The sequence below is a fragment of the Eptatretus burgeri genome, chromosome 10, assembly GCF_056783735.1.
Source record: "Eptatretus burgeri isolate ZD-2024b chromosome 10, Ebu_testis_v1, whole genome shotgun sequence".
Lineage (NCBI taxonomy): Eukaryota > Metazoa > Chordata > Myxini > Myxiniformes > Myxinidae > Eptatretus > Eptatretus burgeri.
The window spans coordinates 41547174-41571986 of NC_140970.1; the positions used below are offsets into that span (position 1 = coordinate 41547174).

Below are 24813 nucleotides of genomic sequence, written 5' to 3' on the forward strand. Positions count from 1 at the left end.
TTGGAGTTTTCTTTGTGTGCATGCAATGTTTCAGCCTGTTAGGTTTCATGGTTTTGGGAGTTATGGGGGAGACGCACTGAGATACAAACTGACACACACACACACACACACACACACACACACACACACACACACACACACACACACACACACACACACACACACACACACACTAGTATAGAATGAGCTTCAGTGTGTTTGTCCAGGCCACAACTTCTTTACGACTTGAGCTTTTGTCATCAAACTTTAAACAAACTTTTAGAATGAGAATTTGCAGAAAATGTAAAAGTTCTTTTTTTCTGTTGTTTTTTCAAGTTTAGTTCGAGTACAAAGCAGACATGGACAGTTTTCCATTCTGAGATGCTTTCCAGTTATACATGTAAAGCAGACACAAAAAAACTACTAACAAGCACATATCAAAAAAAAATATAGCTCGATGTAAATGATTAACATGTGTACAAGCATGTAATTTGAACATGTTTTCACTTCGATCCCAACAGACCCCAACCCGAGATTCCAGCTGAACGATGGCACCCAAGAAAAAAGGCAAGGCAAAGGGTACACGACTCACACTCAAAGCAGCACAGCGCAAGCTCTTCAATACCTCAGAGGGAAAACTCAAACTCAACCTGAGTCACATGGGTCTCATCATATTCCCAAAATGCATCCTGCAAATGAAGGACATTGAAGAACTTGATCTCAGCCGAAATGGGCTTGAAATGCTTCCTGAAACAGTTGGAGTCTTTACGCAGCTGCAACAACTGAACGTGCACTCAAACCAGCTGCAGCGGCTGCCAAATGCACTGGGAAAATTGAGAAAACTCATTGGCATCAATGCTTCAAATAATAAGCTCACCGAAAATGGACTTCCTGAGGAGATGCGAGATCTCAAATCATTGTGCAGTCTCAATCTCGGCATGAATGCGCTCAAAATCGTTCCGACGTCATTTGCTTCCCTCACGAAGCTCGAAGAACTTTGCCTTTTTGATAACCAACTACGGAAACTTCCTGAAAGTGTTGCTTCTCTGCCCAATTTAAAACGCCTCAACATGAAAGGAAACCCACTAGATATAACCGATGAAAACACCAATGAGCACGAAGAGTCGAGTGTGGAGAAATACTATTTTGTGGTTCATCACAGCGAGTTGTGTGAGGAGTGTTTGGAAAATTGCATGATCAACAAAACTCATTTTAAACAACTTCTACAACTAGGTCAGAATGAAGCACAAACACATGCTGTGACCAGTGAACCAATGACTCAGAGTGTAAGCTCTATCGAATCAACGCATCAGAGTGAGTGGAGGTAGGTTCAATCCAAAGGTAAAGACATTCTCCATGCTTGTACTAGATTGTTGGTTGCTAGCTTTGGCAGCAGCAAATTGTAGATAACGTGACCTCCTTGCAGAGAAGCATACACGTAATGGAAAATGTTTGAAAATTGAACTTTGGTTCATCTTTACAAGCAAATATGAAGAAGTGCTTTGGGAAGATCACATTTATATAGAGATGTATACTGTTTTTACACATTTATCCAAGTACCTGTACTGTGAAAAACAAAACTCTCAACTTAATGCTGCAACTGAGCCTCAAAACATTATAAATCCATGACAATTCCATGACTGAACAACGGATTGTCTATCATGAAAGAAAGGTATGCAGAGGAAAGAAAATAGTTACAATCAATATTAGTAAACAAGAAGAAGACGTCGTGCAGAGCACGATACTTGCAAAATCCATAAAACAAATTTGACCTCAAAAATAATTGATGGTTGAATTCAATGACCAATTGCGCAACAACTCTTCAAATTTCAAGTTAATCAGATGAAAATTGCCAATTTTAGAAATTTGGCATTTTGTTGACCTTTTGGCTCATGTGGACCTCAAAAATAATGGCTGGTTAAATTCAGTGACCTGAAATACAAATCCTCTTCAAATTTCAAGTCAATCGGATGAAAATTGAGCATTTTAGAAATCTCACCTAAGTTGTTGACCTTTGGCCTATGTTGACCTTTTGGTCGATGTTGTCCTCAAATATAATTGGTTGGTTCAATTCGGTGACCTGAATTATAAATCCTCTTCAAATGTCAAGTAAATTGGAAGAAAAATTGAGGATTTTAGAAATACCACCTTAGTTGTTGACCTTGGGCCTATGCTGACATTTTGACCTTTTGAGCTCAAAAACAATTGGCTTCTTCCTCATGACAAACTTTACCATGTGGTGAAGTTTCGTGAAGATCGGTTGAAAATTATGACCTGTAGGTGATAAACAGACAGACAAACAGACAGACAAGCCGGTAGGCGGCGATGGGTCGCCGAGCATGGAAACTATTAGATATAGAGCAAAATGGATGTCATATAGCGGAGAGGGAATCATCTTAAGATTATGCATATCAAATCTCATCCAGTTCCATCTACTGATAACTACTCGGTATCCATTTGAATGAAAAGTACCGAAAATGCGGTTTGAAATCGGAAATCCCCAAAGTTCGTGGGGGTGCTGTGGGTGAACAAAGATCTAAATCGAAAATCCGGCTCAATTGTTTGTGCACAATGTATTCCAGACGATTAGTGTGAATTTTCATGACCATCCGACCATAACCCAAGGAGTAGCAGCATTTGGCGCGAAGGCACCTCCAGCTCTCGCATATTATCGATTTTTCCACTAATTGACCTTTGACCCCTGACCAAAGCGAAATGGCTCAATATGTCCTGAGGCAAAGTTGTAGTACTCATTGAGTACTATGAACCTGCAAAGTTTCATTCGTATCGATGCACTCACCTGGTCGCTCGGGGCCTTCAATTTTTGCCAATTTTCGCGCATACCCTAATTGTAGGAGGCGCTGCGGGTAAAGCATTCCATATATCACAAAAACCGGAATATATTTGATAGAGCATCACCTATAGATCATTCTTGCCGAATTTCATAACCCTACGTGATATAATGGCTTTCAGAATTGATTTCGCGTGAACGGTACCGATTTTGAAGGTTTTTCGGTTGGTGCTAGGGAACCAAAGCGTCCCGAGCAACCATCACAATTTCCAAAGCACCAGGTTATAAGATGTACCTACCACCCGAGTTGGTCAAAATCCGCCCACGTTTACTACCAATTATGCTGATGACAAACGAACAAACATCCAAACAAACAGACAGAATTACTGACAATAAGGGTCACCTATTTCGGCGACCCAACAGAATAACAAAATCGAGGAACCAATATACTTGATATATACAATATACAATATACAATATACAAGTCACACATATATATGGAAAGTTAGAGGCGATAAAAAGCGGGTTGGTAGGAATCAAAAGCGGGTTTTATTTCATATTTATTTACTTTTACCAAGTGTGGTAAAGATACTGTTCGAGAGATTGTTTCTGATACAAAATACACCAAAATACTGAGATCGTCATTTATTGACACGTAATGATGAAGAGGTTCCAAGTAAGACAACTTTAAACTCGATGATTGTGGCGACATGATATTAAATATGCAATGATCGATGTAAGAATGCCCTTTTGCTTTTATGAGTGGAATGGGAGGGGGGAATGGAGGACAGAGAGTTGGGGTTCAGAGAGTGGGGGTGGGTGGGTAGAGCAAAGATAGGACAGAGATGGGATAGGCAGGTTAAGACTATCGGGGGGGAGGGGAGGAGGGGTTGAGAACCTTTGAGGAGGTTGAGGGGTATGTGTTGGAGAGGGGATTTGAAGGATTGGACGAGGGAGGGGGTGGACCTTTGGACTGGGAGGGGAGGTTTAAGACCTGGGGTTTGTAAAGAAACAATAGTTTCTTTACATTTGGCAACAATATACTTCAGCAGACAGTGTGGATGGATACCCAAGGGTTTAGATCCGTCCTTTTCTTTGCAAATTTGTTCCTGCACTTGTACGAGGCTGATTTGGCCCAGAATACGTACAGGAATAAATTAACAACTGTGGGAAGGTGTGGAAATATCTTCAGGTTCATTGAAGATTTATTGGTAATTAATGATGGGTTTGTATCTGATCAGCTTCAGGATGATATCAAGCCTGGTGTTGACTTAAAGATTCGGATGGTGGGCTTAAGATCTCAGGGTTTTTGATTTCAAAGCCCTTTAACTTATTGAATTAACACCAGGTGGGTTGACTCAGCGTGCCATCCTCCCGAGGTTGGCGAAATTAGTACCAGCGTGCTGGTAACAGGGGGCAGATTGCATCAGTGCCCCCAGAAAATGACGCAGCCAAGCAGCCAGCCATAGGTTGCATATGAATAAATAAATAAATGATGCTATCTATACAAAATAATTCAACCTAAAAAAGGAAAACAGCAAGATTCCGAAAAAAAAACTATTCTGTGGTACGGTTGCAGTTGAAACTAGAACGGGCACTAATAGAGCGCATACCTTCGCCGCCACTACTTTTTTTGTTCTTGGTATGAGTGTGGGGAACTGGTTTCATATGAATTGTCTTATGACACAAACCACATATCTATAATGTCATGACCCCCCCCAACTTTCGGGGGCTATGGACTAAACAACAATCAACTCACGTCGTTTTGGCGAGTCTTCACTCGCAAGCTCGGTGAATACAACGTTTCAACAAGAGAAGGTAATCTCGTTTGAAGCTGGTTTCATGCAAATCGAATAAGAATTGACTGAGTTATGTCGAAAACCGCATATTTTTCAAGGGCGTGACCCCCCCCCCGACATTTTACCCCAACCGGTGACATGTGTTATGACGTCATTGTGTCACAAGATTGGGCATTAAATTCTGAACATTTTGGTGCTGGGTTCATGTAAAGCGGACAAGAATTGACCGCGTTATGACAAAAACCGCATATTTTTCAAGGTCGTGACCCCCCTGACCTTTGACCCCTAACCGGTAACAAGAGTATGGGCGTCATTGTGTCATATTGCATATCACAAGATGAGGCGTTGAATTCTGAACATTTTGGCGTTAGTTGCATGCAAATTGAATAAAAATTGACCGTGTTATCGTAAAAAGACGATTTTGACCTTTTCGTGACCTTGACCTTGACCTTTGACCCGAACGATCCCAAAATCTAAACGAATGCTTCCTGGCTAATAACCAATCATCCCACCAAATTTCATGCAATTCGGTTTAATACTTTTTGAGTTATACGAATCACAAGATTGCAAATAAATAAATAAATAAATAAATAAATACACGCCAACCAAAACATAACCTTTCACAGAATGCGAAGGTAATAATTCGGACTGTGAGAGCAACCACACACAGCACCGAACTTATCAATAGATTAAAACAACAAGTCAGACGTATGCTGACATAGGGAGCTGCAGTAAGTAGGTTAAAATAAGTTTTCTTTAAAATCATAAAACGACACCAAATATAATTGCTGAAATAGAATACGAGTAGTGAAAATATTATTAACAAGTACAGATACAAAGTACACCACCCCTGTGCCAAATAAATAAATAACAAATCCTTCAGTGCGCGACATTGCTGGGGCACCTTCGGCGCCCGGCGATGCTGCCGTACAACACACGGAGACGGAATTGGGAAGGAGTGGTGTACTTCTGAGGTGGATGTGTACAAATGATACTTACTTGCCATCTTGCCATGCAACACATGGAGACTGAGTTGGGAGGGAGTGGTGAACAATAATTGATTAAGTGATATATTGCAAAATTAAAATAAATAAATAATGATCGTTAAACAATTATTTTCTAAATCAATTGGCAAATGGCATACCAAAACCACCACCGTTTCATCCAAAATCTGCAACTTTGAAAATGAAGTAATTCAACGAAAAATGAATAATTAAATGATTAATTGATTAATCAAGAAATCAAAAACACCCTTTATAGCCAAATCACTTGTTCACTGCTGTGTCCAAATATCAGCTTCCTCAAAAGGTGCCTGAGATATTTCCAAGATAAGCAAGAAAATAAATAAGTAATTAATAAATCGATAATTAAGTAATTAATCAATTAATTGATTAATCAAAAAAATATTTAAAAAAAAATACTGTTTTTTCCAAAGCACATCTTCACTTTTGTCCACAAATTTCAGCTTCCCAGCTCAAAGGATGACTGAGATATCTCCCGGACAAATAAGAAAGCAAGAAAGAAAACAAACAAACAAACGGAGTAAAAACTGAGTACTCCCTTCCTTTGGTGCCTGGATATGGAATTGGGAAGGAGCGGTGTACTATGAGACATTTATATAAACTCTAAACACCCGCTTCCTTAGGGAGCATTGCCAAGTCACGGAAGGGGGGGGGGGGTAAGGGGTGGTGTTGTGCCCATCGCCTGACCCTAGGTACCACCAGCACAGATGCAAACGTTGGTGGAGATTGGCCCAGCCCTGTTTTTTTGTTTTTTTCGATGATTTTCGGACGTACACACACACATACCCAGAATTGCATTATTTAATATAGCAGGATACATGAATACCTACAACCAAAATACACCAGCTTAGCGTGTTATTTTATACCACAGAACCGTTACAAGTTGTACCTTTTGCAGCATTAATCACCAGCTTCTGTCACATGGATTGCTTGCATGGAGTAAACTGCAATTAGTAATTATCCTCATTTTCATAAAATTTTCAGGCAATATATTATGCTCTCCACATACGAGGTGGATATTTGGAATAAAGTAAACGTTTGTTTTGCACGTGCGGTTATGCTTCCTCTCTCCTATAAACTCACGCTTCATGAACTGGAGAGATTTACCGCAATCACCCTCGCTTGTGGTGCAAAACCAGAGCATTCATGACCCCTTGTGTTTTCTGCACTTTTTTTTACTTGGGGGATATTACACTGGACTCATTAACGCCATAATATCTGCCCATGCAGTGATGCCACGCACTCTTGCCTTGACCAAGCTTATCCAAAATCTCCTCCATTTTCTGTGTTAAAGACATCACTGTCCTCGACGTTTTTAAAAATGAGTTCACCACGAGCACAGTTTTCCTTTTGGGAGCCATGCTTAAAAAAAATCAGTTAGGGCACTGACAACCAAAAACAATGGAATTGATTACGATCTCACAGATTGATTAAACAGAACTACAAACTAAGATCCAGGCTTTCAATGACATCTTGGATGTGCTATCTTGTCTGTACCTGTTTGTGGTGAGGATGTTGAGGTCACGGACAGATTCACTTACCTTGGCAGTGATATTCACGTCTCTGCTGGCTGTGAGCCAGAGGTCAACAGACATCTGGGTCGGGCCTTGGAAGTCATGGATTCACTGGATCATGGGGTATGTTACTGTCGGTACCTATGTGGTAGGACAAAAGTCCGAGTCTTCAGGTCCTTGGTGCTTCCAGTCTTACACTAAAGATGTGAGACTTGGACTCTGACCAGGGAGCTGAGATGAAGACTTAATTCCTTTGGTACCAGGTCTCTTCAGAGAATCCTTGGCTATCGCTGGTCGGAATTTGTGTCCAACGAGCGGTTGCTGAGAGAGACTCGGATGAGATTTGTTATCTGCATAGTCTGTGAGCATCAACTGCAGCTGTATGGACATGTGGCTCGTTTTCCTGATGCTGATCCTGCTCACCAGATTCTCTCAGTGAGGTAGTCTCATGAGTGGAGGAGGCCAATGGGCTGACCACGTGCCTCGTGGTTGCAGCAGATTGATCAGCATCTCAAGGAGATGGGGATGGGCCTGGCATCTGCCTGGGGGATGGCTGGACGGAGGCCCCTGGAGTACTGGCGGAAAGTGGATGCAGCGACACGCTGCTCCAGTGCATGCTCCTACACCTGACCTGACCTGACCATTCTACATGCTAAGCCTTCCACTCCCTCATTGGTGGCCAAGATAAACAAGGCTTTTAAACAAACTGATGGATATGTATTTCACATGTGAAGTAAATACACATTAGAGGCGACAAAAATCAGCTTGGTCATGAAATGCCTGCATATGTAATTTAATAGTTGGGAGGCCACCGGGAAAATTCCCGAGAGAGATTTGTTACACACACTTAAACTGAACTAGGTACGTTTTCATAACAACAAAAATACTCATGATTAATATTTGAAGTCTTTAATTCAAAACCTGTCGGTGTTTTGTAAGTCATGTTTGCTGTCGAGAAGTCCAGGGGTGTGTTCAGTGACCAAGCAGCGAGCTAATGCTTGCCAAGCCAGCCATTCCTTACAACAGTTTCAAATGGAGTACTTGCTTGAGTGCTTAAGTAATTTGGCGAGCACTCTACAAGAAACCTGGTAACTGAACACACCCTAGATTCATTACATGGCGACGAAAATAAACATCTAGACTCTAGAGTTCTCGACCATGACTTCTTTCGGCCATATTGATCAATTCGTCCTTCACAAGGCAGATTTCGACACAACACCTGGCAAGTTAGAGACAACGAGGCAAGTGAGAAGTGGGTAGGAATCGAAAGCGCGTTTTATTTTAATTATATATTTTTCCCAAATGTGATTAAAAACCCTGCAAAATTCCTTTGTGGGAGGAGGGATGGGAAGGGTGAAGGTGGGAAGAGGCAGGGAAGTGGTGGGGTGGGAGTCCGGAGTAAAGGGGTGGGAGGAGGAGCAACACCGGGTACCCCTGCTAGTATTATCATAAAATTATAATAAAGTATGACCGGCCTGGTTAAATTCCAAAATCCAGGCTTTCAATTGACCTCTACTCTTTTGTTCCTCCTTTCTCACATTTATGGGACTGTTGTTGGGGACTAACATTTATTGGACAAACACCTCACCTCCTCTCTCTCCGCTTAACTTCATCAATTCTCTTACTTGTTGCATCCGTTTGCTGCCGCATTGCCAATATGTTGCCTCTGTCACCGCACTCTTCCAGAAGCAAAAAATTTGTACACAAAGAAATGTTGATAAAAGATTCAATCATTTTGTGAAAAGAAGAAGAAAACTAAGTTAAAGATTACTGTAAAAATAATGTCAACTTTCTATTACTTTTATAGAGTGGCAAGTGAAGTTTCTTGCTCTGCGAAAGTCAACAATGCTTTTCAACCAAGTTTTCATTTTGTCTTATTTTCTGTATTGTAGTGTAGAGGATCTACAGGAATACCAGGAAGAGACCATGGTGAGCTGATCAAGAGCCTCCAAGATTGAAGAGCCAACCTGTTGTTTCACCAATTTCAGTAATTGCCCTTACAACACAAATGAGGCCTTCGAGCATAGCATGATGTGGGGATGGGCCTTCCCCAAAAAATATTCCTAAACCTTTGCAATTTACATGATGCCCATCAGATTAAAGTATTCAACGAGATGATTTTCTTAATATCATTTCACAAATTAAATAAATTCCTTCTTGAAATAGCAATATTTAATTTCACCAGATGATATTCCGGCTCACTTACCCCTGCTCCACACTGGTGCTGGCTTTTTGGCCAGATACGGATTCACTGCTGTCAGTAAGTGACGGCACCACAGAGAGAAATCTGCAACATGCAAATCTCAACATGCATCTCCAAAATCGCAATAACAATCATGCATAAACCATATCATGTGCAGGATATCAAAGCAGAATAAGGCAGATATCGAAGGATAAAATTAATGGCGTTCCAACATTACCTTTGATGCACCTTGTTCCGCAGGCCACGAGGAAATGCCAGCAAATAATTCCTGCCATCGCTGGAAAACACCTCAATAGCAATAGGCTGGAAAACAAATGCAAGGAGTGAAAAGTGTCATGTAAACCTGGCTGCTCTGTTAAAAAAAAGTAAGGAATTATGACATTTTACATGTTAATAAATCTGTTTCATTGAAACATGCAAAAACGAATGTCCTGAAATACCTGTATAAAAATAACAGTAATAGAGTTGCACCAAAATGCACTTCAGTATCAAAACTGTGAGCATGCATGAGAGAGTTTTGCAAAAATATCTAGAGAGTTAATGGAACACTTTACGCCACACAGTCTTGAGAAAATGGACATGGTAAGGGACTTTTCAACTCTTGTTTTGTGTTTCCAAGCACAATATGTATTCGCTTTGTTCATGAACTTTGAATAACAGGGGCAATGGCAAACATACGAAGCCAATGGGTGAAACAGAAGAGCCCAGAGTTCAACCCTCTGCCAACTCTTCTTGGAGAAACGGTCTTGTAGAAATTGACGATTTTGGAATGATATTTGACAAAAAGATGCACTGAAACAAACATGTGTTTTGGAGTAAGTTATCTTTGTGGTGGCATCACTGTGTGGTTGGTGCTGGTATCTTGGTTGAATTCGCTATGACACCACCCTCAGAGTACGTGGCAAATTTTATTACTCGAGACCACATAGGATTTTTCCCAAGTACTGCTAAATTGAAGGATTTCGGAAGTGCCAACAAGGCGATTTGTGTTCTACAGTGATCAAATATATTGTTGAATTGAAATAAAATAAAGTTTTAAAGGCTGTATAGTCGGGTAAATCTACAACAAAAAATAGCCTTATCCCCCAAAAATTGATACAAAAGGTTTTTTTTAACGGTTTTGGGTAGGGTTTGACCTCCAAAATAACATACTAAAAATCTACTCAAATCCACCTACCGGAAAGGGCCTATTTTCAAGATGGCGTCCAAAATGGCCACCGTGGGCTTAAATTGCCATAGAATGGGCAACTAGTTGGCCTATATTTGCGATTTTTGTGTCAATTTCTATGTTTCGGAGGTCAACAAATCTATTGAAATCATTTTCAAAGTTGGAGATGTATCTTCAGTCAAACTTGGTCCAGACAGAGCAATTGACCCTGCTCTACTCTTTCAAAGATTTCTTGTTGTGTCAAAAACAGGAGACATTTTGTTGGAAGATGTCATGGGCTATGAGCTGAGCCCATTTCCCCTGCCCTGTTTGAGGGTATAGGTATTTTCAGAAAGGCTGACAAACCTCAATTAGTTCAAGCTATCAGAGACCATTCTGCCAAAGTGTCAAATGATACCGTGTCTGACTCTGTTCCCCAAACTGAGCACTATGTTCTTGATGGTGGCTCCTTGCTGCATCGTTTGTCATGGACAGCCAGGGACAGTTTCAATGTGATAGCCAAGTCGTATGCTGACTTCACTATTCGTCACTATGGAAAAGCAACAGTCGTTTGTGATGGTTATGATGATGGACCATCTATTAAGGACAATACACACAAGCGCCGTGGCCATATTGTTCATCCCGAAGTCAGCTTCACACCTGGAACAGAATTCTCTGGCAAAAAGGATGAGTTCCTGTCCAGGAGCTCCAACAAGCAACAGCTCATCAACCTCATCAGTGAGGAAATGAAGAAAATTGGCTTGAACGTAATTCATGCACCAGGGGATGCCGATGTAGACATAGTAAAAGCGGCAGTGACATCATCATACCAACAATCAACTACCTTGATTGGAGAAGATACAGATCTGTTGGTGCTATTATTGCATTACGCTAGCGTCGACAGCAAAGAACTGTATTTTCGTTCTGACAATTCATCCAGGAACTGGAAGGTGCACAATATCAACCAGCTGAAAGTATCATTGGGTGAAGAGCTATGCCCACATCTTCTCTTCCCTCATGCCTTCACTGGGTGTGACTCGACATCTCGAGTATTTGGAATTGGAAAAAAGTCAGCATTTCAGAAACTGGCAAAGGGGGATTCAGCAATCAAGACTTGTGCAAACACCTTCCTTGTCCCCAACCAAACAAGAGACATGGTCATGGAAAACGGCAACAATGCCATGAAAGTATTATTTGGAGGACATCCCTGTGATTCCCTCGCCAAGTTGCGATATAATGTCTTTGTGAAGAAACTGGCTTCAGCCAAGTCGTTTGTCACCCCAGAATGTCTGCCACCAACAGCGTCTTCAACAAGGTTTCACTCTCTGAGAGTATACTATCAGATTATGGTCTGGATGGGGAGGAACGGAAACTTGAAGGCAACAGACTGGGGTTGGAAACTGGAGGACAATAAACTAGTTCCAGTCATGCCAGACAAGGACGCTGCTCCAGAAAAGTTGTTGAAGATGATCCGATGCAACTGCACAACTGGCTGTAGAACAAGTCGCTGTAGCTGTAGGGGATACGGTCTGCCATGCCACAGCATCTGTGGACCCTGTCAACTTGATACCTGCGAAAATCCTTTCAACAAGACAGTATCGGAGGACGAAGAGGAAGCATAGTTTATCTATGGTAAATGCTACTTCTATGAACGAACTTTCGTTGATGTTTTCGATTTACCCTAACTTGAAGGCATTTTAATTGAAAGTACGTTCTAGAGGAAATGTTGATCATTGTGAGAGCCGATTAATTTATTACTTTTAAATTACCAAAGCATATTTTTATTTATGTTATGCACAATATGGTCAATTAATTCTGATCACTACACACGGGACAACTTTTCAGGTAGACACTATTTGAAGGATTGGACATGACCTCCAAAACATAGGAATAAACACAAACACTAAAAATGTAGTCCATTTATTGCCTGTTTTAAAACAAGTACACGTCCATGGTGGCCATTTGGGGGGGGGGGGGGAATTTTGGACGCCATCTTGGATTTAAGGCCTTACCATCACTAGTCAACTCTGAAAATGATATCAGGTGATTTGTTGACCTCCAAAACATAGAAATCAACACATACATCACACTAGCACAGCATTTATTGACAATTTAGTCGCAAATTTATGCCCATGGCGGCCATTTTGGGGGGCAATTTTGGACGCCATCTTGAATTTAAGGCTTTTCCATCACTGATCAACTTTGAAAATGATATCAGTGGATTTGTTGACCGCCAACACATAGAAATCGACACATATATCACACATGCACGGTATTTATTGACAATTTAGTAGCAATTTTATGCCCATGGCGGCCATTTTGGGGGCCATTTTGGACGCCATCTTGGATTTAAGGTTTTTCCCATCACTGATCAGCTTTGAAAATGGTTTCATTGGATTTGTTGACTTCCAAAACATAGCTAATGACACAAAAATCACAAATGTAGGCCAGCTATTGCACATTCTATGGAAATTTAAGCCCACGGCGGCCATTTTGGACGCCATCTTGAAAATAGGCCCTTTCCGGGAGGTGGATTTGAGTAGATTTTTAGTATGTTATTTTGGAGGTCAAAACCTACCCAAAACCGTTGAAAAACCTTTTGTATCAATTTTTTTGGGGTCAAACCACAAATTTACTCTACTAGTAGGAAAAAAACAAAACCCATCAGAAATTAACCACTATTGATGCACCCTCTTTTACACCACCATATTTAACACGTTAAATGAAGTTATTCAGGCTTGTTGTGTGTGTCCTTTATGACGTCCCTTAAAACAGTAATTTTCCTGTTTGGAATTGTTTTCAATTTTGTTTTACCAAACAGACAGACAAACTGAAGCAATAGTTTTGCAGCAAGTGCAGATGCACATATGGGACAAGACACCATAAAATTTGCCAAATTTAGAACCAAAATACTGTTAAACTGCAGGTTTGTGTTCTGTTTCATGTTCTACAGTGTTCAAAATATAACACTAAATTGAAATTAGGTAGTTCCTTAATCAGAGAAAGAGACAGATGGACAGACAGAGTGAAGCAATTCCTTAACCCCGCTTTGCACTATGCACACAGTTTAACGAGAAGATAAGAGTGAGAGGAGATGAGAGAGGAGAGAGGAAATTGGAGAACACAGTAGTATTGTTTTCAAAGATTCTCAAGAGTGTTTCAGAGCAATTTGGTGAGCAGGATCTCTCAAAGCATATTTTGTATACATATTTTTAAATTCTGATGCAAGTCTTTTTGGAAATTTAGTTCATAATGATGAGATTTATGTCCAGCACTCATGTGTATGTGTATGTGTATATATACATATATATGGATAAAGAAGTTTGAAAAAAATAGTTAGAAAACATATATATATATATATATATATATATATATATATATATATATATATATATATATATCTATCTTCTAACTTGTTAATTTTTTTCTAACTTCTAACTTATTTTTACCGTACATGCCCAAATAGTATACAAGCCATTTAAATACCTCAGGCAGAAATCTGTGTCTCCCTTTCTGCCCACAAAAGCTTTGAAACTCTGTTATGATTGCAAACATTAAAAATAGCACTGCAAAGCAGGTGTAACCCCTCAGCCCCTTGGCACAAACCAATTTCAAGATGGTGGCCGTATTGAAAATCGCAGCACGCCCATTTTCGAAAGGAACCTTCCTCTACTCAACCCCAACACACCATTTAATTTCATCAGACAAGGCGTTCTCATTTATTTATTCATCATTCATCTCAGGCGGATTTAATCAGACAAGGCGTTCTCCTCAAAATTGACGGAAACCAATTTCAAGATGGCTGCCGTGGCGGCCACAGTGAAAATCGCAGCATGCCCATTTTGGAAAGGAACCTTCCTCTACTCAACCCCATTATACCTCGCCTGAATAAAATCAATGTGTGAAGCCGTTCTCAAGTTATTGTCCGGAAACCAAATTCAAGATGGCTGCTCTTGATAGCTAGATGTCGGATTGCGCTGAATATTGAAAGCAACCTTCCTCTAAACACCCCCATTATATCACACAAAAATGAAATCAATAAGTCAAGCCGTTCTCAAGTTATTGTCTGGAAACCAAATTCAAGATGGCTGCCCTAGCCGCCATATTGGATATCAGATTGTGCTGTATATCGAAAGGAACCTTCCTCTAACCACCCCCATTATACTTCCATGAAAATAAAATCAATCTGTCAAGCCGTTCTCAAGTTATTGTCCAGAAACCAAATTCAAGATGGCTGCCCTAGCCGCCATATTGGATATCGCATCACACTGATTATCGAAAGGAAACTTCCTCTACCCAGCCCCAACACATACTGCAAAAATGGATTTAATCGGACAAGGCGTTCTCCTCAAAAATGACGGAAACCAAAAGTTGACAGACGCCCGGACGGACGCCCGGACAACGCCTGTGACGACAATACCCCTTAGCCCAATTCAGGCTGAGGGTTAAAAAAGTGTTAGGGTAGTTGGAATTTATGAAAGCTCACCTGCAATAGATAGCGCCTCTTGTGCACCTCTCGTACATCCTCATATGCAAACTTGCTGCATGTCCTGCGGAGCTGGCTTGAGCCCTGGCGGGAACCTTTAGGTATAATTGGGTCCTGGTTGCTGAGGTACATAAATTTGTTTCAAAATAAGAAGCAAACCCAAAGTTGAATGCAAAAATAAATAAATATTGATTAATGAGGGTTAATTTTTGGTGCCTTTCATTGATGTATTTCACTCAAAATAAGGTTTTAATCACAGTAGAACCCCCCCCCCCCACCCTCCCAAAGAAAAAACAACCCAAGCACAATTCCAACACTGTTTTCCTCCCTTTCAGAAACCAAATAAACTCGAAGATGACAATTAACAGGAAGATTACATTATTTGTATTTTCTTGAATTTGTTTCAAAAACAAATGTCAAGATTTGGAAATCAGTTGTGCATAAGTACACATGGTATATGCCCAATAATATTATAGATATCTGCTGCAGGAGCACCCATTCCAACAAAGCACCGTCACTTATCAAATTCGTTGCAGGGCTTTGTTGCACAAAGAAAGAGCATAAAGAAAGAAACAAAGAGTTCACAAGTTGATAAGCAATGTTGGCATTAGACCTTGGGGTAAGATGTTCCAGGTCACAAATCTCTCGCGTAGCAGTGACGGTGAAGCCGTCAATGACATAGAAATGTTCCTTCCCAAAAAGCAATAGCCCTTCACTAGTATCGAGCCCCTGGATCCGTGCGCACCTGTACATGTGACAGACCTGAAAAAGAAGGCAAGTTAGTTAACAGATAACAAAATAACCATCAATGTCTTCATCATCATTATCATCATCACCACCACTACCACCACCCTAAACCAAATATTCAGAGCTATTGTTTTGTAATCCTTGAAATGAAGAATGATTCTGCAAATCAGTAACACCCAAGGATTCCACACCCGGAGTGGAAAATTGTACTTTCAAAATTGAATCGGAAAAATATTAGGACCAAGTTGCCACATGGGTTCATTTACACTGCACAGGAAAAAATAAGATAAAGGAATTCAAAATAGGCATAAAACTAACCATAAACTCCATCTATTGTTGGTGGGTAGGTAGGGTGGAGATGGGGGATTAAAAAGAAACAAAAAAACAATCAAATAAAAAATAAATGGCTCAGATTGTGTCAAATGTGATATCTCAATTAATACCCCAAAATTTGAGTTTAGTAATTTCAATGCAATGAGTTTTGTAATTTTGTAATTTCTGAACAATATGTACCTTATCCAAAGGCAAAAATACTACAGCGAGCAAAATAAATAAATAAACACGACAAATGTGAGAAGTCAGGAGCAGTGCCTCTTTATGAAAGAGAATCCAAAAATATGACATTTCTGAGAAGAGCAATAAAAAAAGGGAATAAAGACCTGAAAAACTGAATGTTTGCATTACCTCCACTACTAAAACAACAGCCATTCTTGGGTATAAACTAATACGTTTCACAACGATGCAACACCCAACTCACTTTCCCTGGAAGTTGGTGAACAACTCTTTTTAAACCCATTCCACTATGTGTATAAGCCACATTGCTTTGCACCACCATATATTTGCATGTTGGGTTTGCATTGCTTCCACCGGCAGACATTACCAAATTTAACCTTGACCTTAACTTGGCACAAAATGTGAAAATATTTTGCCCAAAGCTGAACAAACGACAGGTGTGCAACTACCACTGTGTTCAATGTTGTTATTCAAATGCATGGTGTTGGCTTAACGGTTAAGATGGCTGGCTTAGATCATAGTGTCTGGAGTTTGAGCCCCCATCGTGCTGTTAAATAACATCAGGTGGGTTGACTCAGCCCGTCATCCTTCCGAGGTCAGCAAAATGAGTACCAGGTTACTGGAAACAGGGGGCACTGCATCAGCAGCACATCTGTACTCCATGCAATGACAAAACCAGCAACCACAGGCTGCATACAGAATGATGATTATCTGCATTGATACTTCCTTGACCACTTTTCAAAGTGTCACACAAACAAATGTGGCAACTAGTTGAAGTAGGTATAAAATATAAAGCTTTTTACAAGCATTTGTATTCCAAAAGGGGTTACTCACCATGTTTGGTACAAATTATGTGACAATGGCAACTGAGTGAAAGCAGTAATAATTAGTCTCTCACTGAAATCATTATGACAGTGTTGTATACCATACATGATGTAAAACCAATTATATTCATGATGCAAGTTACAGAGAAAACTGATTTAAGGTTAAAACAATAAGCTGTGTATCCCGTCTCCTCTGCACCTTCTCGCCATCCTCCAAAAGCCGCAGAACTGTCTGGTTGTCCGTGCGTTCCTCGCTTTCCACTGAACCTCCCTCAGCAAGCAAGTCTACTGTGCCATCAGTACCATCATCATCGGAAGGCTCAGGCACAGAGCGAGAGCGTCTGAGGGGTGCCTTTACGATGCCTGAAATAAAGATAACATTAAACTGATGCACAGTGGAGACAGTCTAGAATGTTGCTTCAAAATATGAAATGACCAAAACGACATGAGCTTTCGTGTTCAATCAAAACTGGATCTGAGATGATCCTGACCTCGCACATGTGCAATGGTATCATCGCCGTGGTCGGCATCCATGTGCGTCGATTCAGTCTCTGTGCCCTCCTCAATCGGAATAGACTCTAACGCGGCAAATGCAGAGCGTCTTTTGTAGTACTCTTTGCTGTCGTGACTGACTGCTCGTCGATACTTTGTTGGTTTCTGCGGGTTAACGTGATAAAAGCATAGATAATGATGTGACAACATACGGAATATTTTTGATAAAAAAGGAAGTAGTGATTTCACAATAATTTGACAGCTTGCTTCAATTTTGTTTCTCTGTTGAAAGAAGCATACAATTGTGAAAATGTAAATAATTACGCAAAGTCGCCCACAGTGCAGGAGAAATGTGCAACACAATCAGGTTGTGTGAAGAGATGTGCCCATTACATCAGTTTTATGGAAGCAAACACACACACACACACACACACACACACACACACACACACACACACACACACACACACACACACACACACACACACACACACACGTTGTTGTTCGTCTTCCGGCTGCTCCCGTTAGGGGTCGCCACAGCAGATCATCCGTTATGATCCGCATACTGATTTGGCATAGGTTTTACGCCGGATGACCTTCCTGACGCAACCCTGGTCGCCTCTTACGACACAAGGATAAGTATTGGGTTTCGCCATGATTCCGGGCTGCCCTACACCCTCTCATAGCGAGGCCCCGTGCAGAGCCCCCGTCTTCAAGCGATCCTCCAACCCAAGCCTCCGAGTAGCCGGATTACAGGCGCACACCACTACGCCCGGCATAAGTACACAAATAAAGGTACGTTTTTAAAAGTCTTGACAGTTAAATGTCCCCGAATGTTCTCTTCCAACGAGTGTGAGATTTTATTGGGGTAGTTTATCTTGAAAACAAAATGTCATCCAATACTGGAGCTGAACCCAGGCCAGACAGCTGAATGATACTCACAGCATCCTTCTCAATTACAGCTTATTATATTCCGAGTTTATGATGAATGGGAATAATTTCATCATGGCATATAGATGAGGCTGAAAATGTCCATTGGAAAACAGGAAAACATTCTGATTTAAAACTGGCATCAATTTTTTTTTTCCAAGCAGCACTGATGTATGATCAGAATTTATGAAATCCGAAAATTTATTACAAATGCAGAAGAAATACACGAGATGCCAGTTAGGTTGAAGTGACGTTCCACAACCTGTTTATAATAATCGATACATAGTTACCCATTCACCACCAAAATAATGGCATATGTCAGAAGAACGTGTTGCACGCTTGGAACAAGATCGCCCATAGAGCGGGTACTCAGCTATGGTATTAATAATCATAAAGATAATAACATGACCTCCCCTGGCTGCTCCAATAGAGATAACGTGACTTCCAGAAATAAATACTGCAGACCAACACTCCTGACACAGCTTTGATGTATTTACGACAAGTCAAGAACCATTTCGAGGCTTGAACCAATCCTGGAGAGAGGGCCACTCAGTTGCAGGATAATCAATTGAAAATGGCAGGAATTTGTAATTTGTTCACAATGCCAGCGATAACTCGCCTACTCTCCAGGAAAGCAACAATTGGATATTTTATGTCCATCAACAAACAGTACTAGAAGATGGATCCACAAGCTACGTTCCTCTGACGGACAGAGCATACATCGATGCCTCGCCCTGCATGCGAAACACGAGGGCAACAGTTTATAACTGGTCGAGATTCAAATCTAGGCGAGACAACTCAAAGCCAAGTTCACATACCTCTAAGCTTGCCTGTCAGCATGTTCATCATAAAGATGTTGGTGTTTCCCCCCTCTCTTTTTGCTGCGTCCTGGTCCTTTCTGTGTTCCAGCTCTTCCACAAGCCTCGACTTCGTACAGTATGGTATACAAAAAAAAGAAAAAAAAGATCAGTATTCTAAATATTTGCTTTAAGCAAAAGCTGTGACAATTATAAATTTTTATCAGCCTGCTGATCCCTATATTATGCTAAAAAAATTGGGGTCACCTGATCAGGATCGGGTTATTTAGCATTTAGTAAAGCATCAAAAAGGTCATAAATAAGCAAAGTCAAAAACACAAGGACACAGTGGAAAGGAGGGAAAAACATCAACAGCAGGGTAGGACACAATAGACCAATAGAGGGACACTCAGAGGAAGAATGGGCAAGAAGAAACACCCAGAAAAAAAAAGATGTCAGCCGAGGACGTTTTACACCTGCAGCAAAAATCAATGAGCTCAGGAGTGCAATACAGCAATGATGGGCCAAATGCCCTTTTAATTTCCATATTTAAAGTCATACACGATTGTGTGACCACTAGTTAGTGTAGTCCCGCAGAGACTGTGAACTGTTCGTATAGCAATTCCCATTCTGCGTAAGGAAAATAAATATTTAAATGCAATAGGTTTCATTCCCGACAAAGCATCAACTTTCGAATGTTCAGATGCAGCCCCAGCTCTATCTCGCTCCTGGCAGAGGAAGTCACGCGATATACAGCATTTGATCGCCGAAATGTCAAGTTTTTACATCAATGTGATTAAGAATTGAAAGTTTTTTTGTGACGTTGACCTTCCATGTGTGAAAATAACGTGATGCAGAAAACTTCGCGAAAATTTCCGAACAAAAAAGATCAATATTGGGTTTTCTAGAATTTTCTATTGGAATATTATTTCAACATACTTGGGGTCATCCAACAGTGGTGCGTCCTTACCTCCTTTTTGGAGGGAGAATGGACGAGGGTAAGAAACATTCAGTGGACATAATTTGACGTCGCGACGTTGACAAACATGCCTCCCTCCAGATGAAGTCTTTGCTTTGTCTAACTTTGACCGAAAACTTAAAGACTTTCTTCATCAAAGACTCTATTCCTCACTCTCCATGCACTGCTCTCACTCCCCCACACCCCCAGGAATACCTCTGGCTTCGGCTTCCCCTCCACTCCCACCTCATGTTTATATGTGCACTGTACCGTCCACCGAACAGTGATGACTCCATCTACATCTCACTATCCGAAAACATGGACCATCTTCTATCTTCTCATCCAAACTCTCTCTTCCTCTTATGTGGTGACTTCAATTGTCATCACGCCAGTTGGCTAGGTGTGGGTACCTCTCTCACCTGCCATGGCACCTCAGCAAAAGCTTTCTGCGACTCATTGGGACTGACTCAATCGGTCAACTTCCCGACCCGGATCTCAACCAATGGTACTCCATCTCTTCTGGATCTGGTTTTGACAAATTTCCCTGACAATATCTGCTGCTCTTCCTTCGCTCCAATTGGTTCTTCTGACCACGTCCTTGTTAAAGTGGACATCTCTCTGGCTGTCATCAGAGAACCACCTCACCGCCGTCGAGTCTGGCATTTCACTCAAGCCGACTGGCAGGGTCTCCGAGCAGCCATCAAACTTACAGACTGGTCTCCTATCACTACTTTCTCAAACATCAACTCATCCTGGGAATTCTTTCAAAGAAACTTGCTCTCCCTCATGCACAGATTTATCCCCTCTCGTGTTCAGTTGTCTTACCCTTCCTCCCGCCCTTGGTTTACTGAAGCTTGTGGCGAGGCAGTTGTCCTGAAACAACTTGCCTTTGCCTCATGGAAAGCAAACCCAACTGAGGGCAATCTCAGTTCTTTCCACAAAGCTCGGAACAAGTGTGTATCTACCCTCAGGAGAGCCAGAAAACAACATCTTTCTCATCTCAAGTCTGAACTCTCAAACGTCACTCCCTCCTCAAAATCCTGGTGGCGTTTAATCAAATCCGTTTCTGGTGTATGTTCTCCCTCCATCCCCTCCCTTACCTCAAATGGCCGCACTGCTGATTCCACACGTGATAAAGCTGAATGTCTAAACTCGGTGTTTGCAGCTAAATCTTGTGTCCTAAACCCATCACTATCTCTACCTACTTTACCCAGTCGCACCCAACTGTCCCTGGACTCTGTATCCTTTTCTTCTGACAAGGTGGAGAGCTTGCTTTCAAACCTCGAGTCAGATTCTGCAACCGGTCCAGACGGCATCAGCCCACGTGTCCTCAAAGCCTGCTCTTCTGCTCTTGCTCACCCTCTCTCTGTTCTATTCACCCTCTCATTTGCCCAAGGTCATCTGCCATCTGCTTGGAAATCTGCTAACATCACTGCCCTGCATAAAAAAGGTGCAAAAACAGATCCCTGTAACTACAGACCAATCAGCCTTCTCCCAATCATCAGCAAGGTGATGGAATCCATCATCGCCTCAGATATGAAATCCTTCCTCTTCTCCAATGGCTTGATTTCCAATCATCAATTTGGTTTCAGACCAGGTCACTCTACCCTGGATATGCTGCTTCTGCTCTCCCATCAATGGATGGATGGAGGTCCTCAATGCCAGACAGGAAATCCGAGCCGTATCCCTGGACATATCACGTGCTTTTGACACAGTCTGGCACCCTGCCCTACTCACCAAACTCTCTTCCCATGGTATTCAAGGCCATCTCCACTCATGGCTCGCAGATTTCCTCTCCTGTCGCAGTCAACGTGTGGCCCTAAATGGAGTTCTTTCATCCCCTCTTCCTGTGCAGGCTGGAGTTCCTCAAGGTAGCGTTTTGGGCCCTGTTCTTTTTCTGGTTTTCATCAATGATCTCTCGGACTCTCTGGAAAATCCTCTATTTCTCTTTGCCGACGACTCCACCCTCTGCCGTACCATCTGTCATCCCTCAGACCGGCAAGCAGCAGCTTCTTCGCTCACTGCAGATCTGGATAAAATCACAAACTGGTCCAACACGTGGAACATGTCTTTCAATCCAGACAAATCTCACACTCTCACTATGTCTCTTCGAAAGGACCGTTTACAAAACCCCCCATCCACTTTCTCAACAATCCTCTGGAAGAAGTCTTTTCTTTCAAGCTTCTAGGTCTCACTATCTGCCATGACCTTTCCTGGGAAAGTCACATTTCCAACCTCGCCTCAAAAGCCAGTCGCCGACTGGGAATCCTCCGTCGTGCTTAGTCCTTCCTCGGCCCTCTTGAGCTCCTGACCACTTACAAAGCTTTTGTCCGTAGCCTGATGGAGTACTGCTCTCCCCTCTGGGCTGGTGCTCCTGCCTCCCACCTTTCTCGGCTTCACGCTGTCGAAACCAGGGCATTTAAGATCATCGGCATCTCCCGCAATGAAGCTGAGTCTTTGGGCCTCTCACTCAATCACCGCAGGTTGGTCGGTGGTCTTTCTGTCTTCTACAGACTCCTCTCCAGCCTTGCCCCCCCCCCTGCTCTCTCTGCGATTTGTCCCCACCACATTTCCACAGGGCGCTCAAGGTCCGCCAACAACCCCCTTCTGGTAAAACTACCAAAATCACGAATCACTGCTCATCTTCACTCTTTCATTCCTCTTTTTTCCCGCCTTTGGAATAAACTTCCTCACTCTATTCTTTCCCATTCTTCCCTCCAGGCTTTCAAAACAGCTGTTCACCACCACCTCTTATCTTCCCCCATCCAAATCCTCGATCTTTTCTACCCCCGATAATCCACCCAAGCCCACTTCCTTCATTTCTCCTACTTTCCTTCCTGAAAGTCCCTGAAATGTCCATCTTCTCTTCGCTATGTTCCCCGTCTCATCCCCATCCCTCTCACTTCCACAGTTCACCTAATGTGTCTGTTCCCCACTGTTTTGTCCCTTCCACTCCCGCCCCTCTTGTCTCATGCCTCCTTGCTGTGAGTTGTGTGTTAGCTCTCATACGAGCCTCGACCAAGGTATACAAAAAAAAAATAAAAAAAAATTAAAAAAAAAGACCATTTGACCCCAATATCTAATCTGTACATAGAGTATGTATCATGGTACATGCACCGTATTTAGTGGTGTATGAACCGTGGCCATGTATCAACCACACCCCTATATTTCACATTCAAAAAATAATAATAATAATAATAATAATAATAATAATAATAATAATAATAACTTTTCCAGTGTATTAACCACACCCATGTTTTTCACCCTCAAAATAAATGAATATATTGATCATTTTATTTTCTGATTTACATTTAAATACGTTTGTGCATGAATTAATTTTGTACGGAACAAAGTAACGGAGGTATCAACATGCTAACTCCCAAGTCTGCTTAATTTTGTCTTAAAGTCTTATTCTCATTTTCAAGAAGTTGAAGAGAGAAGAGAGGAGACCAAGAAGTTCTTATTTTTCTTTCTTATGATTTAATATTATAAAGAGGATTTCTTTTTGTTCCTCGAAAATGGAAGAAAAGGGATTCGTGACAGTATCATACATATTTCTTGTGGATTTGTGGCCCCGAAAAGGGCCATTTGGGTTTGATGAAGCTTATCAGCTCAACCCGAGGAAATCCTCATCAAAGTTTTCCTCGTCAAAGACGGCATGCAACTCCGTGTCCGAATCAGCGTAGAGAAAGTCCCCGTCGCTGTCACCGTCATTTGCAGCCTCCTCCTCCCAAATGATGTCATCATCTGAACCGTACATGTTGTTGGAGATGCAGCATTTCAGAAATGCTCGCTTGATGATGTCCGACGGCATCTCCTCCCACACCTTGACGATCCAGCCGCAGATCTTTGGAAGGTCAACCTTTCTCATCCTCCTGCTGAACGCCGGCAGTCTTCCAGTCAACATAATGCTCAGCCAATGTAGCGAAGAGAGAAATACTGAAAGTTCAACCAAGATGCATCTGCAATCCCCCACGCTCTTTCAACAACTCTCCTGACCTCCCCACCCTCCTCCCTTGTCCTACCCTCCTCCTCCCCTCCCATCCCCTGCACCCAAAGCCTCCTCCCTTCCCTCTTCATTAACAGAGTGGACCTCAAATATCCAGGGTCTTCACTCAAACCTTACAGATCTTTCCATACAGGTTGCCACTGACAAACCAGACATAATCTGCCTAACATAAACTTTCCTCCCTCAAGACGTGTCTGACTCCCAAGTATCTCTCCCTGGTTACTCCCTCCTCCGGAATGACAGACCTGAGCCTCATCTTGGTGGAGGAGTTGCTCTCTTCATAAAAGACTCTATTCCTCACTCTCCATGCACTGCCCGCACTCCCTCAAACCCACAGGAATACCTCTGGCAATGGCTTCCCCTCCATTCCCACCTCATGTATATATATATATATGTGTACTGTACTGTCCACCACACAGTGATGACTCCATTTACACCTCACTATGGGAAAACATGGACCAACTTCTATCTTCTCATCCAAACTCTCTCTTCCTCATGTGTGGTGACTTCAATTGTTATCAAGCCAGTTGGCTGGGTGTGGGTACCTCTCTCACCTGCCATGGCACGTCAGCAAAAGCTGCGACTCATTGGGACTGACTCAA

General features: G+C 41.9%; 2 protein-coding genes across 7 annotated transcripts in view; one reads left to right on the forward strand and one right to left on the reverse strand.

Moving 5' to 3' along the window:
- The window catches only part of LRRC18 (leucine rich repeat containing 18), a 13667-nt gene extending 4349 nt beyond the window's left edge, over positions 1-9318 (forward strand). The window contains exons 2-3 of the mRNA XM_085897995.1: positions 501-1303; positions 8998-9318. Coding sequence (XP_085754121.1) covers positions 528-1303; positions 8998-9043 — 822 coding nt within the window. The 5' untranslated portion in view covers positions 501-527 and the 3' untranslated portion in view covers positions 9044-9318. The remainder of the gene's footprint in view (positions 1-500; positions 1304-8997) is intronic.
- The window catches only part of WDFY3 (WD repeat and FYVE domain containing 3), a 343927-nt gene that overhangs the window by 94701 nt on the left and 224413 nt on the right, over positions 1-24813 (reverse strand). For all 6 annotated transcript variants that reach the window (XM_085897990.1, XM_085897992.1, XM_085897991.1 and 3 more), the window contains 6 exons: positions 17517-17682; positions 17225-17388; positions 15555-15703; positions 14942-15062; positions 9526-9611; positions 9312-9392 (listed from right to left, as the gene is read on the reverse strand). In XM_085897990.1, the coding sequence (XP_085754116.1) occupies positions 9312-9392; positions 9526-9611; positions 14942-15062; positions 15555-15703; positions 17225-17388; positions 17517-17682 (767 nt within the window). The remainder of the gene's footprint in view (positions 1-9311; positions 9393-9525; positions 9612-14941; positions 15063-15554; positions 15704-17224; positions 17389-17516; positions 17683-24813) is intronic.